We start from the raw sequence: 16,871 nt of genomic DNA, 5'->3' as shown, positions 1-16,871 counted from the left end.
TTCCATAAAAGTATTAGGACTTCAGTAACACCGACTCTTTCAGCATGATCTCTCCTGTGGCCTAATAAAACTGTACAATTTTAACTCATGAGCCCTTAGAGTGGAAAAGGTGCTCCCTAATCTAATAAGAGTCCATTTTTAAGATATCTTTCATAAAAGTGGAGTTATTTAAAGAATGACTACAAATCTTTTTGATGTAATGGGGCCTACATCATTTTTTTATTTATTTTTTTTTAAAAAGTTCAACAGCACCACTTTAAATACCAAGTTTGTTTTTCAGTGAGTTTGAGGTCTGAGCACACTCATTACTCCCTCTTCAATGAGGAAGGGTTATGAGAAGGGGCCATAAAGGGTATCGTGTGCCTTACAGACTGGGCACATTTATTCAGTATAGGGGTATTTAAATAAAACTGACTTTACTTATGAAGTCTAAGATTATTTGTGCAAGGGCAAAGGTGTCACTGCAAAAATTTCATTACTGTTTAAATTTCATTACTTTCAATCATGTTGGATGTTAGGTGTCTGCAGAGAGGTAATACTGAAAGGAGTAATAGGTAGCAAGAGGTAATTGAAGAGTTTTAACTTACAAATCGTGCAACTCACATCAGCTATAATGTCATGGCTTACACGGATGGTTTGTGAAACAGATCTCCTGAGATTTAGTGCAGTAAAAAGGATATTCCATTTAACAAAGCTCAATTTAATTCCTTCTATTAGATATATCACTGTTTGCCATTTTTCATTACTCCGGTCGTCTTCACGCGACACTCTTTCAGCATGAGGACAAAGAAACTTAGTAAATACTCTGTGTGAGAAATGGATGCAGTTCCAGAAGTACAGAGCAGACCCCATAACTGTCAAAAAAAATTGTCTTCGGGGAAGAAAAATGGAAAAGCTGTTAAGTATTAGTGATGTTGAATTACCTATGACTGCCATAAAGTAAGGTAATTTGTGCCCATGGCACTGCACTCAGTGTCTTTCACCTGCTTTGTTAGGTCACATAAGGTGGACTGGGCCCATGCTGTCAGCCCAATGATTTCAAATTAAAGCACAAAGAGAAAGATTTCTGGGGTCCTCATTTAATTTTAGAGCAGAGACACCATGTAGCAAATTGTCAGAGCTGAACAGTGCAATGAACTCAATTAGAAAAATGAATTGTATTTAACCTATGGGGCTAAATACCCTTCTTATAAAAGTGTGATTCATTTCAAAAGGATTGCACATGGCTTAAGGTCCCAGCATGGTCCTGCATTGGTAGTCTGTAGGTGCTGTGCACACGTATTCACATGCTGTCACTGGGAGACTGTACAATGTTAAAAGAAATGTGGATTTTTTTTAGTACTTTGTTCTCGCGACCGAGCCAAAGTATGAAAACGCGTACACACAAAAAAAGAAAAAACGACTTCTTTGTAGCAATTTGAAACTGCTGTAACTGTCCTTTTTAACCATCAGTGCTTTTTTCGGTCTTTGATGTTTCATATGTCTTTATTTCAGCATTACCTGGTCAAGCCAAGCCATCTTTTTAACCAATCAACATTCAACTATGCACAGCATCATCACTGTCAGGCTGTGCTACTGGCTTTTTGGATGTTGAATTCCCATGGACTCTCCCTGTGAGGAACCAAAGAGCTATGAGAACTGAAACCAACACAGTACCATGAATCCTATTTTACAAAACTGCAAGGTTACTGATTAGGCTAATGAGTAACACTGCAGAGCTAATGGCAACAATACAGAAATTCAGAGCTTTTATGCCATTACTCTCTTGCCCTCTCCCTTAGGACCAAAATCTGTACATGCATCTTTGCCATACTGCCTTACTTAACTGGTTAAGAATTAATTGCATCCGTATATTTATTTTTACTTATTATACAGTGATGTTATGTGTCATACTGTTACAGCTTTGCCATTATTAATCACCTAAACTGGTGGTTTGTTGCACTTTTTCCCCTCTTCCTTTAGACATTACTTGTACAGTACTCTTCACCACATATTCTTTATATCATGAAGACAATGGGTTTTTTTCTTTTCTGTACTTTGACAATTTGTTGCCAATTAATGCCTTCCCACAATATATCTGTCATTCCTCACACCCACACTTCAACATCCATACTTTTCTATCTTAATGCAGTGTGCTGTATAGCTGCGTTATAGTTACACTGTATGTGTTAGAATTATGACCAAAAAAATAACTAAAGAGGACAGGGCATTTTTTAAATGCTAAGTATAATTACACTGTGACTAGTCAACAGATTTTGTATAAATGCTTTTAATTACAGCGCTGCTACGTTTACAGTTGAACTCATTAGACATTCTCACTTCTACAAAGAAACAGCCAGTGCGGCTCACACTGCCGCCTGTGAACTTGGACTGGGTAAGAGTCGGTGATTAGAAAAGAATGACTCACAGACAAAGAACATGAGCACATGCATTTGTAAAACTTCTAATACTGATACCAGGCACCGGAGATGAACGTGCTCAGATGAATGTTGATGATGTGCCAGAGTGATCTGATGGCCATAACCGAGAGTGCTTGATGGATTCCCAAATGGTGTTGCTTAGCAACTGGAAATTATTTTGTCTTGGTTGAAAATGTAACCAAAGCTTCTTAACTTTGGCTACAATGGACTACGGCACCGGTGCATGGCACTAATGTGATGCAGGATCCATGCTATAAAGACCTGGACTGTTGGATTGATGGAGATGTTGCTTAGTAAATGCAATACAGATTCTATATGTGCATTTATTACTGGTACACAGATATTAATAACCTTGGCCTGGCCAATCTGTTCTATTCTCTGATTGGCATAGAAATCTCCAATAACCAATACCATTACTAACTGGGGTGGTGGTGGTAGTATTGTGTTAATGTGTATCCACTTAAGCAGCACCATCCAATTGGGTTCTGCTGACAGACGTTTATTTCAAAATGAGCGGCGATAGCACGCCAGTCAAGGCTATTTTTAAAAATCTAATTTCTCCAGTTGTGCTTTAAATTAATATGAGTATTATAATAAATTGAATCTGCCTCATTATAATTACATATTGCAAAACCACACGAGCAACACAGGTGTGCCTGGGTACGCACACAGGTTCACACCCCGACTTCTGTGCTGCTCTGAAATGAATGCGTGTGTAGAGAGGCTACAGCAACCCATCATAAAATAGCAGGATATTTCTGACTGCTGGCCTGATTTTTTAAAGCTAAGGCTTAATGTAACTGTGCATTTGCAGAGACACTCAGGCTACGTTCACACTGCAGGTCTTGATGCTCAATTCCGATTTTTTGATCAAATCTGATTTTTTTGTCTGCTTGTTCACACTACAAATAAAATGTGACAGTAAACGCGCTCTAGTGTGAACCCTCAAAGCGGCCCGCATGCGCAAAAGACGACGTCACACACGACGCGCTCTGTTTCTACCCAGACCAAACACTATTGTTTGACTGATGGCCGTTAATATAAAGACTTGTTTCTGACTTTACGTTTCCCAATTTTGTTATTTACAAATAGCCTAATAATTATCCGTATTGCTGTTTTAGAGGAGCGGTGCTTCAAAGGATGTTTGCAGATTTCTGTCAGAATCTGCAGATTATACAGTACAAATAAAATGTTCACGTTTCTCCAACATTGTCTTCCCAACATTTTCACTAACATCTACACGGGATGGGCAGAAAGCGTTCACGATGTCTTCTCGGGCGCTGATAATTGGCGTAGCCTCAGTTACGGTCTCCTTAACTCCTCTTTCTACCAGGTGTTTGACATGAAATACTGTGGGTGGGACTGACAGGTGGAGAGAGCAGGAGAGAAAAGTGAGAGATTTTACAGAGGAAGAAAAAAACTGGATCACATAGTTGAATCATATATTAAAGGTAAATAAGCAGAGACGCAGCAAGTATTTTGTCTTAATACGACGTCAGCTGTTCAGCATTCACCCACACACGGTACCTTATGAGGGCTGGATAAATGATGGAGCACTACGGAGCAAATCGCCCAACCTTACCATAATCCCTATAGCCATCACTAACTAAAACTAGATGTGGGGAAAAAGTAATAATACAAACTATAATTTTGGAGGAAAAATACAGAACTAACTGAAATGATATTGTAAACCCACAAAACTAAAAGGAAATAAAAACATAAAGCAAATATTCTTTTCAGTTTTAGTCTTTGTCAATATGATAAAATCTGTCAGCAAAACCTGCTCGATTAGGCTTTCGTGCACCCGTTTCAGACTTGGAATGCCGCATATCACTTCCTTCAAAAAGCGCTGTATTAAATTCCTAAACTAACAAATACCCTACATATAATGATAAACAAAAAGGACTAACACTACCACTCAAAATATTTAAAAAAAAAAAAAAAGAAGAAAAAAACCCCAAAAACATTTTCTAACAATTTTCAAAAAACTAATTAATTTAAATTTAATTTAATTTAAAACATAAAAAAAAACAACACAAAGATGATAAAAAGTACTTTTAAAATATAAAACGATAATAACTCTGTTCGCTTCTAGCATGAAAAGAAAGACGGAAGCTTTATTTGCAGGAGAGCATTGATGAACAATTAGTGACTGTTAGTTCCTCAAAATTTACTCTTTTTCTTTTTTTAGGCCGATAGTTTTACCAGCTCCTTCAGTCTATTTCCACATGAAATGGCTCACCTGTCTCTCCTCCACTCTTCAGGACGCTCTCCCCACACACAGTAAAACCAAGTGAAACAAAAAGGATGCAAAGAGGAAAGAAAACAAGCATCTCTCAAGCATACAGTTACATCAAACTCTCATTTAAAAATCAACATGACAAACACAAATACCATCCTTCTGCTTTGCCTGGTTTTAAGACTATGACATAACCCAACTCTAAACAAAATATCATTCAAAGTTTCTTCATACTACTCCATCCAGCACAGACTTTTCCAGTGGAACAGGAAACTCACTCGGTATACAGGATTCACGCACAACCATGCAGACGGTTTAATCTCTGCTTAAAGTGTCTCCAGAGGTCCCGTGTTTACAACCATCAGGATAAAAAGTGTCTTGAGTGTCGTTGTGGTATGTGCAGAAAGCTTGGACTTCAATGTAACAGCAGGTGAAAAATCTATTGCAACATTAAGACGAAAACAGCACACGGCATCATCGATACTCCAGCGTTTCCAGTCTGTGGACCAGCAGGAGCTGATAATTTAATAGCAGCACACACAAAAGGCTCCATTGGCACCGTATCGTTTTAAACAGCATCCCACTGTCAAGCCTTATCAAGGGCTTTAATTTCCATTGTACCAAGTGGACTTGCAAGTGGCCTCCAAATTGTTTCCTGGTGGTATTCATTTTCAGGCAAACTTAGATGGATACAACCAAATCTAGCTAGCTATTACTTCTGCTACAACTTCGCTTCAGTTTGTGAAAGCATATGAAATACTGGCAAGACGTGACCTGCAAATTTCACAAAGTGATAAAGGGGGGAAAAAATTACAGTAAGTGTTAAAGAGACGCTCGATTTCAGTAGAAAAAAGGCTGACTGAAGCCCCTAAACCAAAGTTAGTATCATATTCCAGCACAAAACTGAAAAAGCAAAGACAGAGCCCTGCATTAGTGAGCTTTGTTTAAATATACTGACTCGCTGCTGCTAAGAGACAGCTCATTTTAAACTGGAGAAGTGTGGACTTATTTGAATTCAGCTAATCACTGAGTCATAATTAGAGGGCTGTGAAACTTCCCTCTATTGTACCATTCTGAGATATGAAAAAGCTTTAAGTAAGACTGAAAGTACTGCTGTATAAAAGTGAAGATCACTGCTCAGAGCCACAACTCACCTTCTGTGCAGCTATAATCACACGGTCACCTAGACGGATTCCCATGGAGGCGAGCTGTAGCCTGGCCTTATCAGAGAGAGCAGGGAGGGACTGGGCTTTCAGGGTGAGGGGCAGAGGGGAGCTGGGTCTGGGTAACGCTTGTCTCAGCAAAGTCCGGAGCTCTTTGGCCATGGCTGCTGCATCAGCCATGTCCAGAGGCATGTCGAGGGGATCAGGCACCACGTCTGCTGGACACTGCCCTTTTTCATTCTTTAACCGGACACAAGGAGAAAAAACAAAACAAAAAAACAACACAGATAAGAGGAATGTTTTACCAATCAGGTAAGAGAATGTTTTAAGCAGAGATTTTGAAAAAGGACAGTCATTTAAATCATTATATCTGCAACTAAGCAGAGCACTAAAGACACCTGCATTGCAGAGGTCATCCAAACGATTGGTTTTAAATTAAAAAAGGGAAGAAAAAAAAAAAAGAAGAAGAAGGGGGTGTTAATCCGGACCACCCTCGGCTCCACTAACTGAACACACAGCAGAACACTTTCTCTGACATCTGTTTCAGCTCCACTGGCACAAGGACAGATACAGAAAACCCTTACCACCTCACAGCACATTCTCTTTTTATATATGAGGCATTTATTCACTGAGCTGTTATTTTATGTCCTTTTTTTCTACTTTCTATTTAAATGAGCCAAGGTAAAATCAGTCTTACTTGATTGTTTTTTTTTTTTTCATACTGTACTTTTTTGTTGCTACAGACCCTTTCATTTTTTTAAGTAAAAATACACTGCATCTTAACTAAATATGGCAAACATAATAATTACAGCAACAATGACATCTACAGCAACACTGTAGCAAAATTCGTCAAGGCAACACCTGCAAACCTCTTAGCTCAACATCACACACCTGCAACTAAACCAATCACTGCAACTGCAATAACTAAACCACCAATTACATCTGCCCCAGAAATGGACCCTCAGTTGATATCACTGAGGAAATAAAAGAGCCAGTTTCTTTAACGCACGAGTGTGAAAGCTTCTATCCCAAATGAAAAGTGTAAACTTACTAATGCGTTATGAATCCATTAAGTGCAAACAGTGTGACCCAGACAGTCTCATTAATGCTGGGAGATGTGTGCAATAAACCGATCCCACTTACCAGAACACTGATATGATATTAGAAACTGCCCAACTGCAAGCACAAGACTGGACGTCATGTTGGTAGGAGCACTGAAGCGCTGAACCTTCTGACAAAACACAGAATTCTTGCAGTCCACTTGAGCAGAAAATAATTGGTTGAACTTGAACTGGTGCTTTTTTATTTCAACAATATCAGTTGGGCCAAGAGTACCTGAGAATGAGGATGTATTGCATGCTGAAGTACGGCTCAGTAAAGAAAGAATTTAGCCAGTCGTTTTTATAGCAGTGAATGAGAACCAACAGTGCTCGACCTACAAACTGAGGCTTATATCTGGAACTCTAATCCCTGTGGGTTAGATGTTTACATTTGGAGGAGGAAAGAGGAGGCTTGTGCGTTGAAAAGTAAAAACTGTGAAATAAAGCAGAAAAAAAAAATACCACTAGCTGAGAACAACAGTGAGACAGCTTGCCAGCTCTCGCAATATCGATCAATACTAATTAAATCAAATGCAGCATAAGCATCACTGATGACAGACTGCTTTCAAAAGACAAACTATTTAAAACATTTTTTTTTTTTTTATGTCCATCTCCAAAATGGTCACCATCATTTCTGTATGCTGCACCTAATCGCATCTTATTCATGTTGTCAGGGCAAGAGGCGCACAACATGAGCATTTAGTCACGTAAAGAAACTACAGTCAGGGAGAGCTTAGAGACACTAAGCAAGCTTAAGTGTCAGCGGAGGTAGGAGGATACGGCTGTGGAGGCGTGACAGACGAGAGGAGCTCATCCAGCACTACGGCGCAGGATTAATTGGGGCACACTTGCATTTGCCAGCCCCTCCAGCAACAATACAAGTGGTCTTTGATAAATATCAAAACCCAGCTTGCCTTTTATTGCTGAGGCCTGTCGCTCTCATGTTGTAACACTGAGCTAAAGTACCAAACAATCAATCTGTCTTCATGTGCCTAGAGTGAAGGCAGCATGCCACAGGACTAGCTCCAGGAAAGAAATGCTTAGCTCAGTGGCGATATCTATATTTAAAGGAGTGCATTTAAAGCATGCAATCTCTCTCTTTTTTCTTTTTTTTTTAAAAACAGCTGGGCAACCCTAATCAACTCCCCATGTATACTTTAGATTGATGGGGTAATAAACAGAACAATAATCACCTCTAGACAAGTCCAGTGTATTTCACTTAAGTACCATAATGTAATACCATGCCAAGCTCCCACGGTGAACCATTTTTTAAGCACTGTCACACACTCACCCACTGACATGTGACAAATGCCTTTCACAACTACACAACAGCCATACTTCATTTGTTACGGTTAAATTATGAGAGCTTTGAAAGATGCTTTTAATGCTTATGCACAACAGGCAGAATACCTGAAACATATTTGACACTCTCGCAAATGATTTGTGAATCATTGCATTTAAGTGACTTTTTTCTTTGTTGCAATCCTGGGATAGGAACATGAAAGTGCTAATAACTGCAATTCCACCGCTGTTGCAGGAATCAGCATAGCGTTCTCCACATCTTTTCCACACTTTGACCCTGTGATTCAACTGCCGTATGTTCAGGTTCCAGTGGGCATGTTGCCGACACCAGCGCACTTAGGCCTGACCTCCCAGCAGCCCCATGCAGTGTGACCGAGTGAGGAAACGAATCCTTGTGGCGTCATCTTCTTGGGATGTAAACAGGCTGTTCAACAGTATGAGATTTATTGCCAAGAAGCATCTTTACAACAAAGAAATAATTGACTAAACACAAATTTCTTTAATTTTTGTGCAAAGTTTATCCTGGAACCAACACAAAAAACAAGATTTACTGAGAAAGTAAAATAAAGCTGAGTAAGTAAACACCTTCTGTTATTGTTAACAGCTGAACTTCCCATGAGCTGTATGCTGAAATTCAGAATGTGCAGGGAAACATGTCAATCCACCCACCCAAAATCCTCCACATACCAAACAGATCTGCAACAGCAGCTCACATTTAATCTGAAACTGAAAGAGAAATAAGTGAGCAGTTCACCACAGAAACCTTTTTTTTTTACTAATGCAAGAAATGATGAGTTGCCACAGCTCTCAATCCATAAGGTATGTAAGCAAGGGAAGCACGAAAGGCCAGCAACATTTTTATTTTTCCATCCTTTTTAAAAAATCTTTCCATTGCTCCAATACTCAGTTTGTTGTGATTAATCTCTGCAGTGCCAGTGAAGAGAAATATCAAATTAAACCACTTCCATGCCTGACCTTTACTCAGAAAGAAACTGAATTTCTTGGCTCTGATATCACGAACACACTGCCAGCCAACACCATCATTTTTCAAATGCGAATTTCACAATTTGTCAAACACATGAAAAGTCAATGCAGGAAAAAAAAAAGAATAGTACTGAAGGATGTGGCTGATTGTGATGAATTACTCATTATTACAACTTTTCATTTTAAAGGGAGTAATAAATTAATGTTACCTTCTCTGTGTGTTTTTTCCAGGTTGTGCTTTAATTTTGAGTAATGATAACATGACGACATTACAGCGAATGCACCGCCTTACAGAAGATCAAAGCTGCATAAATCAAAAATGGGGGGGAAAAAATACATGACTAATAAACTGATGCTTATTTTTGAATCTCTCCATTTCAAATTCTTATTTATTTCTCCATTATATTTTTGATTTCTTTATTTTAAAATAAGTCAGTGGTCTCTGTATACCTGTTGTGAGCTTGGTCTACATTGCCAGCAAAAAGCTGGATCCCCTCCCAGTAGGTACTGGACTCCACCAGGGCTGCCCTTTGTCACTGATCCTGTTCATAATTTTTTAGGACAGATTTCTAGATGCAGCTGAGGACGAGAGGGTATCAGATTTGGTGGTCTCGAGATCTCGTTTCTGCTTTCTGTGGATGGTGTGTTCTTGTTGGCTTCATCGAGCAATAACCTCACCCACTGAGGTGGTTTAAAGCAGAGTGTGAAGTGGCAGGGATGAGAGCTGGCAGCTCGCAATCTGAGGCCATGTTTCTCAGTCACACAGGGTGGAATGCCCATTCCAGGACGGGAACATGCTGCTACCCTAGTTTGGAGTAGGATGCCTCCTGGACGGCTCCTAGGTGAAGTGTTCCAGGCATCTCTCACCAGAAGGATGCCCCGGGCGAGACCCAGGAGTTGCTGGAGACATTACGTCTCTCAGTTGGGTAGGGAATCCTTAGGTGAACCCCACAAGGAACTGGTGAGAGGTAGTTCTGAGCATTTCTGCTTGGATTGCTACCCCCGTGACTGGAACCACACTGCTAGTAAATTGAGCTGTTCTAGCTAAAGAACTAATAATAAATAAAAACCCAACAAAATAAATGAAAAACAAACTATTAATAGAATCTATTTATCTTATTTCAATCCTCCGTAATAAAAGGACTGTCATCGTCAGGGTCACGGCAAACACACGGGTCCTTTCAAATAGTGATAAAGATTACAAGAAGAAAAAAATATTGCAATATCGGAGCTTATAAAAGCCGATGCAGCATATCTCTAGAGCCAACTGCCAGCAGCAGTGATGAACCTTAAATAATAAAGCAGACAGAAAATAATCTTCCCTCTGTGGCGTTTTAACTTTTGCTTGGCAAGATAACGACTAAACAGAAACCAAGAAAGCCTCTTGGGTTTCAAAAAGCCAGCCTTGTAATTTCTAACCACATAGTCCATATATCTTGCAAGCATTGCATTCACTCAGTAAGATATAGAGCCTCTGCTCTCATATTTGAGAATGGAAATTACTGAATTATGGTGTGCAGTGCTTTGGTGACCTCCAGTGGGAAAATTAGTGCTTACAAAGACCAGGAACTAGACCTGTTTACAAACAGCTTCAATACTTCTGCAGCCAAAATGTGCAATATTAAAGATAATCACACTGCAAGTTCCAATACAGATATAACATTCTGAATAAAACCCATAAGCTATGACAGCCCATATATTCATGCCAAAAACATTATCTACTGGGACCCTGCTGTGTATATACTTTCGCTCAAGATAACAGCTGATCAGGGCTGTTCAGCAAAGCCCTCAATCAAGATTTAAATGAAACTGAGATGCAACCGAGAGGCACGAAAGCAAACAGAGCAAGCACAAGACATCGAAGTAGTGAATCTATTCAAAAATGTCTGTGAAATCTGTAGTCTAAGCAGCTGCCTTCTCAGGTGTTAGCTGACAGCTGAGTCAGAAGATGTCAATGTGCACAAACAAAAAACCCCCACTGAATATCTAAAATTGGGGGGGGGAAAAACCTGATAGATTACCTGGACTTTCATACCAAAAAGATTGCGATCTGTCCCTTTTTTTTTATTCATTTATTTATTTTTTTAAAAACTGAGCAGGCAGATTTCCTCTGCAAAGATCTCCATCAAATCGCAGTAATTCGGTCTAGCAGTAAACAAAAAGAGCAAAGATTGAATCGCATCAGGAAGGTTTGTAAAGGTGAAAGTGGGAAAATTGTGGGAATCAATTTTCTATCTCAACGGGAGTTATGAATGCTGACATCTGAGAAAATGCATGGGGCAAAAACAGTGTCATGACCACCTACAATCTAATGAAATCCAATACAAGAGCTACGAAACAACAATCGGTCTGTTGAGATTACATTAGTGAATAGCAGGGTCACTCGCATGCTGTTTTTAGAGCAGTTCACAGTGGTGGTGGTGCACTGGGCTGCTTTAAGTCAATGTGGTGCGCTAAAATAATTAGTCTGTTAAGAAAAGATTGAAAACGGGTGAATAAACTGCTTGTTTATTTTACTTTACCAACTAAAGGAAACTAATGTGCTAATGTCGTCCAGTGACATTAAATTAAATCTCATCTAAATTCTATATCTCTCGTTTAAGTCTGAAAACAAAGGTTCATTTCTATATATGGAATATGACTTCCATTATCTATCATTAGCATCATTAACAGCTGTTTCTGATTTGATCCATTTTCTTATAGAATTTTTTATACCTGATGTGAAAAATATTAAATGTGTTTATATTTTTTTGAAAACTTACCAGGCACCAGGTTCCAGAAAGATGTAAGTTTTTTTGAACATTAAGATATTGTCCCATTTTTTCCTTTTGTGAATCTGATGTATATTGTAAATAGTAAATAGATTTTTGGTGGAAGTTAAGATAAAGGCACTAACAGGTAACGTGTGCAAACAAAAAGCTTCCAGGTTGTGAATTTATATCATCACAAGGTTCATACCACAAGTCAGAGCTTGTTTTGTGCTAATGAGTTTGTGTCTGTTTGAATAAGGATTTGTCTGCACAAAGAGTTGTGCATACAGCTCACGTGGAACCCAATAGCACGGTCCATAAGGATGACGCTATACATAAATCGAAACAGGGCATAGTGGCATTCACCTCAAACACCAGAAGTGCAAAGGTCAAAAACCACAGAATGAGAAGCCTTAAATAGCGGCTACAGTGAGAATGTTTTTTAAATACTCGTTTCACATCAGCTCTTTATAAAATATAGCTTTGCTCCTCTCAGTGGCTCACAAGAACCAAGACCAGCACAAGCAAGAGGAACCCTCGGACTGGTTGTTTGTGACGCTGCCCCCTGGTGACAGTAAACAGCGATCTGTAGGCTGTGCATAAGACTACTGCAGAACCCTGTTGGAGCCCCAAGTCACCAAGATGTGGAGGGGTGGGCGTGCTGACCTCTGTGGTCATCTTCAATTTAGAGCTGGGGACAAACTAAAAAAAAAAAAAAAAAAGTTTAAGCCAAGTTGGGATTTTCTTGACAATATGTTAGTTCTGACTATGAAACAGGAAGATGTAGAAGTCAGAATACTGACAGAAATTACATTTGTTCCTGCTAGGTAGCTGATGCTAGGTGGTTAAATCAAAGGGACTAAGGCACCTCCCTCTACCAGTGAGGGAAAAAAGGCTAATTAAATATGTTATGTCAAAATAACATGTCAAAAGAAATGAGAAAAAAAAAACATTTCAAATTAAAAACATCTGGACCATGTGTCCTCTCGCTCCTTGTCAGCCAAATCCACAGGAAGCGCTACCCGAAAAATGCATCCACAACCCACCATGTTCACCTGAATGTACATGAATAAACCTTTTCACTTGTCACAGCAGGAGAAGTGGCGCAAATAACCTAAAAATCAATAACATTACTGATGAGTCAGTTGCATTAAGTGCAGTTAAGGTATGTCAGTGAGCCAACAGGCACAAAAGACTGCACTAAGTGAAATATGACCATCATACCCACTTATATGCTTTTTCAGCTATGACAAAGCCGTCTTACTGATCTTAAAACCATGCAATTACCTGACGCATCCGGTACTGACAGTCAAGCCGCAAAGGACTCTTAAATATTGTTACCTTTGCAAGTGCTGCAGATTATTTAAACCATTCTGCACAACTGCTTTACACATGTTATGTGGCATATTTTTCACCTCCTTACGGCAGATAAAGTCTGAAGAGCTCAAATCTCCAACAACACTTGAATCTCAAAGAACTTTGCTGGACTGACAGATTATAGCCTGTGGCCTTCACTGAGGTCATCATAAAACATTGAAATTTTAAAGTAAGGATAAGTATGGAATAGGAAAACAAACAAACAAAAAACAAACAAAAAACCCCAGCAAATCATAAGTATCCATGTATAGTTCAGTTAATTTGGCAGCTACAAGGATGGGCTCAGCATATTAAGACTTATTAATATTTGGGTCATTCTTCTGTCAGGAGCATTAAAGATAACACTCTAACATAACAGAAAACCAACCAATACAATAAGTAACCTACCGTCTGCTAACAAAACTTCAATACTAGACTATAAGGTCAGTACTTAACAGACTGGCTGTTATACTTTTAGCTTAGATGCTAAATGTTTTTGTTTGTTTGTTTCGTTTTTTTTAAATGGCTGCTATTTTTAGTCATGTGGCTCGTTAGCATTAATGTTTCTACAACAAATGATTCTGTCATCAAATAAAACACCTCTTAACCTTGAGCATGTAAACTGTGCCTCCATTACTTTTTGTGGAGGAGCTCAGGAAGTCCAGGAGCAGGATAGCCTAATTTTTGAAAACTGAAAAACTTGCATAGAGCTAATCTTTCTATCCATGATGTTGTTCCACCATCATGGATTATAATGTAAACTAATTTTTTTGCTTTTTTAGGGTTAACTATTTTACAAATGTAAGCCAGTCACATGACTACAGCTGTAAATTAGAAGCCTGCAGAGCCCTTACATGTCACCTCTCACTACAATCATCAGCACATCAGGTGGCCAATAATTTAATACATTTAAACCGCTGGGAACGCCCAAGTGGATGTTTCATCCTAGGTTAAAGCAATATTTTAAAAATTCATATCATGCATAAAATTATGACTATTATATAACCCAGTACTAGTTGGGCTTATGGTCAGATTACATCAGTGCAATCACATGGTTAATACCAAATTTGGTTACTAATCCTATCGTGTTTCCATTTTTTCCCCCTTATGTTGACCAATATCAGCATACTGGCAAAAAAAAAAGAAAAACAGAAAAAACAAAGATGGCGTTTACTACTGTGTGTCACATCAGTTTGGCCCGAGCTAGAAGTTCACGGGCCCACACTCAAGAGCTACAAGACTTCTTTGTTTACTTGTAAAAAGAGGAAATAATTAAAACAATAGCAAAGAAAAATCTATTTAACACTATGAGTCAACTGGAAATTTTAATTTTCCATCAGTGCATCATTATTTATAACCACAAAAGCACAGTGCGAATCATTTGCTGACTGTAGAAGCAACAAATATATAAATAAATAATACAAGCTATATTCTGAGGAGATCTTCATTTTTTAACATTTATATAACGCAACTCACTCATCAAGCATCGATTCTCGTCTCTGTGACTTAAAATCGAAAAGGGAGATCAATACCGATATGCAATCCTAATTAAATGTAATAATTCTTTGGTCGGTTTGATGAAGGAATTCAATCTGTCAAATTCACAGGATGACTTGTGAGTCTGCTGCTGTGTGCGTATACGCAGAACAACTATGGCACTTACTCTGAACGCAGGATTGGCTCCCAGTTCCAAGAGACACTTGACAGCTGATGTGCACAGGTTGGATGCGGCGATGTGCAGAGCTGTGCCAAAATCAAAGTCACTGCAGGTGGCATCAACATCTACAACATAAAAAGACCATTGGGAGGTTAGGAATACACAGTTATATGGCTTGTGTGGGTGTGTTAAGAATTAATTGACACTTTATTAACTTGCATCATTTTCTACCTGGTGTCTCAAATGCAAACACTGGGTTTAAACATTGTTTAAGCAACTAAGTGTAAAAGACAAACTGAAAACCTGCCCCATACACACACACCCTGCCTTTGTTGAAGTCATTTCCTAATTAACCTGCTCTTGTAAAACCAGTTCTATTGCCCTCACCGTTTGTATTTGAGCAGACTGCTGAGAGCAGAACTGCTGCATGGTTTGTCTGAATAAATTAAGCACCACTTTCACAGCAGAGTTGTTGAGCTTTTTGAAGGCAGAAATCTCAAAGTATGTATAATGAATGCACCAGAACTCCAGAAACTTTAATAAGTTAACATGAAAGAAGTTTGGACAACAAAGGGGAATTGAGAATGTGGTTTACTGAGTCATCAGACTTGCTGTATCAACCTCAGAACTCCAGATAACTCCGGAAATCCACATCTGGAAACGGAGCCTACATCCATGATTCTGAAGCGTTTGGCAGCTGCTCTCAGGACTCATGATTATTTAACATGATTGCTTACAGTCTTTGGGAAAAAGCAGAAGTTGTTACATTTAGTTTATTTACAATTCAACTGAAAATAAAACTTAAAAACATTCAAACTGAATCAAAACTGCCACCACATGGCAGTGGGCTTTTTTACCGAACGAAAAAAGTAAAAGAAATTGTCAATTATTTTGATTTATTAATAGGTGGAAACCAAATATGGAACTAAATGTGGAGCTAAAATTGATTTCATTAACTGCACAGCACTATCAAGACTTAGTTGATTCTCATAGTACACGAGATTCTGAACTGCCGTAAAATTAATATTCATAGAGAATCTAGGTAAATCTAGGTCCCAGCTACACCGACATCCTACACCAAAAGAGTAAGGTATGCAGAAAGAAATCTTTCTGGACTAACAAATAGATAAAGTATTTTAAGGGTGGAAAAAAAGCAGACAGCAACAGTCAGACATACTGCACCATTTACAGGAAGGAGGAAACTGTGCTTACTGCACACAAAGACCATATGATCCTTGTGTCTCATTGACAAGTCAAATAATCGAATGTCAGTTTTTGCTCAAAGTATTTGTGGAATATTTTTACATTGTGCAACGTGCCACAGCAGAATATAGATTATTTTTGCTAGTGAATTAACAAATTATAGCTGATTGTTAACACTTTCAACTAGATTCAACTGCTGCTAACTTCTTGTTAATGCAGAAGTCTACTGCACATTAGTGCAGTTAGGGTTAGACATGACATTTGAACTGAGCATTAGAGTAGGAAAGAAAGGTGACTTGAGTAACATTGAATGTGGCATGGTTGTTAGTGCCAGACACACTCGTCTGAATAGAGCATAACAGAGCTGATCTGCTGGAATTTTCCCACACAACCACCTCTAAAGTTTACAAAAATGTCTGGAAAGAGTGCAGTGAGGGGTGAGAGGAGAATGGCAAGACTGTTATTAGGTGAAAGCAAGACCACAGTAACTCAAGAGCATTTTTGAACACACAATACGTCCAGCATTGAAGCAGATGGGCCACAGCAGCAGAAGACCACACTGGGGTCCCACTCCTATTAAATAAAAACAGGAAACTGAGGCTAGGGTAAGTTGGTAAGCTAGCTGGTTTTACCATTTACTGATTAGTTTGTATTTGTGTGTAATGATGAGAAAACCACACTTCTGTCTGTCTGTGTC

At 38.8% G+C, this 16,871-nt stretch overlaps 1 protein-coding gene across 5 annotated transcripts in view; it reads right to left on the bottom strand.

Moving 5' to 3' along the window:
• Positions 1-16,871, bottom strand: part of LOC113012735 (CAP-Gly domain-containing linker protein 4) — a 59,153-nt gene that overhangs the window by 16,784 nt on the left and 25,498 nt on the right. For all 5 annotated transcript variants that reach the window (XM_026153044.1, XM_026153043.1, XM_026153042.1 and 2 more), the window contains 2 exons: positions 14,978-15,096; positions 5,814-6,062 (listed from right to left, as the gene is read on the bottom strand). In XM_026153044.1, coding sequence (XP_026008829.1) covers positions 5,814-6,062; positions 14,978-15,096 — 368 coding nt within the window. The remainder of the gene's footprint in view (positions 1-5,813; positions 6,063-14,977; positions 15,097-16,871) is intronic.

Source organism: Astatotilapia calliptera, chromosome 19 (genome assembly GCF_900246225.1).
Source record: "Astatotilapia calliptera chromosome 19, fAstCal1.2, whole genome shotgun sequence".
Taxonomy (NCBI): domain Eukaryota; kingdom Metazoa; phylum Chordata; class Actinopteri; order Cichliformes; family Cichlidae; genus Astatotilapia; species Astatotilapia calliptera.
The sequence above is the reverse complement of the archived record's forward strand: the minus strand, read 5'-3'. Positions and strand labels throughout refer to the sequence as shown.